The 1,646-nt window shown below is 39.2% G+C and overlaps 1 protein-coding gene across 1 annotated transcript in view; it reads right to left on the bottom strand.

Annotated features, from left to right (window-relative positions):
• Positions 1–1,413: 1,413 nt before the first annotated feature.
• LOC137625904 (uncharacterized) overlaps positions 1,414–1,646 on the bottom strand; it is a 464,286-nt gene continuing 464,053 nt past the window's right edge. Inside the window, exon 7 of the mRNA XM_068356878.1 lies at positions 1,414–1,552. Coding sequence (XP_068212979.1) covers positions 1,470–1,552 — 83 coding nt within the window. The 3' untranslated portion in view covers positions 1,414–1,469. The remainder of the gene's footprint in view (positions 1,553–1,646) is intronic.

Genomic DNA, 1,646 nt, shown 5'->3' with positions numbered 1-1,646 from the left:
AGTGTTAATGGCTCATCGACTTGAACTCAAGTAATCATGGTTTGAATGAGAATGAATGAATGAATGATTGTTGACTATCTGGCACAGGGTTGCCAGGTTGGCCTTTCTCCGGCCAAAAAACAAAATAAATTTTGGCCTTTTTTTCATGCTAGATACCCAAATTTTGGCCTTTTTGAAATTGGTTAGCCCTAAATGCTATATTTTCGACCCTTTTCTACTATTAGGTTGGCCTTTTAAAGCTGCAGTTGATCAGACGTTGGCCTTTTCTCATTTGGAAAATCTGGCAACCCTGATCTGGCATCATAACATCAATAGTCGTTGATGCCATGTAGTATTATGATTTAATAGTATGAATTAATAATATAATTTTTGGCTGCATTGCGTATCTCCGGCAGTATAAGTTTAACTATTTGACCCGAAGTAATATTGCCTTCTGACCTCTTGACCCAATGCCGTGATAGGTTCACTGTCAACTAGTTAACCCCAACCAGGAAAAAAAAGGTTAACTGATTGACCCAAGGCAGTCATGTTTCAATTAGTTAAACCCAAATTAATTGGTCGGTTAATCGACCTCGGGCAATTACAGCGTAATTTATAGGTTAATAACAGTAATGGTATTAAACTTGCCCCGAAATCAATATTGATTCAACTCCTTGATTTCAAGCAGTTACGCAAGAACTGCTTGAACCCGAGCAGTAAGGTGTAATAAGATCCGAGTTGATCAAATGCTCCGCGCAGTTCCAAGAGAGAATTTGATTCCTTAAAAGTAAACATATAAGGCAAGAGCGTCTATGTGATTTGGTCATTAATATTAATAATCTACCTACACCTATGAAAATTTTAATTAATATAACCACCTTTTTTTTTTTTTTGTCCATAGGAGAGAAGGCTTGATTGGACAGACAAATCTGAGGCGTTTCTTTAAGCCTGCTCGCGTGATCAACTCGTCATTGTGCACTAGTCGCTCATTACAGACACGTTTTGAATTAGAAATTATAACTGAAGCCAAGCTTATAGGATTGGTGCCATCATGGTGGACTTGATATTTTTATTGACTGTTCTTTTTCCTCTAGTGCAGGTGACAGTCTCCCATGTCTCGCAGACTTATCTGAACGCCTTATTAGTAAATAACGTTAATAATGATAGTGTGTGACTTGGACCCTAGACATGAGGGAATTTACAGATGATGGATAAGGCCATTTTATTCGAAAAGGATCTGTATATCTTATTGTTTCAGAGGCTGTGAGCTGTGATGCTCTTATCAGTTCCCCCTCCCCGCTTTTCATTCCCCTTTTCTAAATAGCCTTCCCCTTCTTCTTTTCAGAAACAAAAGCTGTCAGCCACTGGCGAGTATTGAAGTCTTCCTCGGGTTAAGGCGTAGCAGGCGCCCTCGCGAACAATACGATGTACGATGCTTTTCAAATAAGACTCCCTCTCCTGTAGATGAAAGCTTCTAGAGATCTTTCCGTCTACAGCAAAGAGCATACTGCTACTACAATGATAGAAGTCGCTAGGAGGTAGATGTGGTACACCCCGGCTGTCTTCTTCAGACCTGCGAATGGAAAGGAAAATGCACGATTATAACCAAGAACCTCAAAGAAAGAAAATATGAATGAATATAACTAAGAACCTCGAAGAAAAAATAC

This window comes from Palaemon carinicauda, chromosome 33, assembly GCF_036898095.1.
Source record: "Palaemon carinicauda isolate YSFRI2023 chromosome 33, ASM3689809v2, whole genome shotgun sequence".
Classification (NCBI taxonomy): domain Eukaryota; kingdom Metazoa; phylum Arthropoda; class Malacostraca; order Decapoda; family Palaemonidae; genus Palaemon; species Palaemon carinicauda.
The sequence above is the reverse complement of the archived record's forward strand: the minus strand, read 5'-3'. Positions and strand labels throughout refer to the sequence as shown.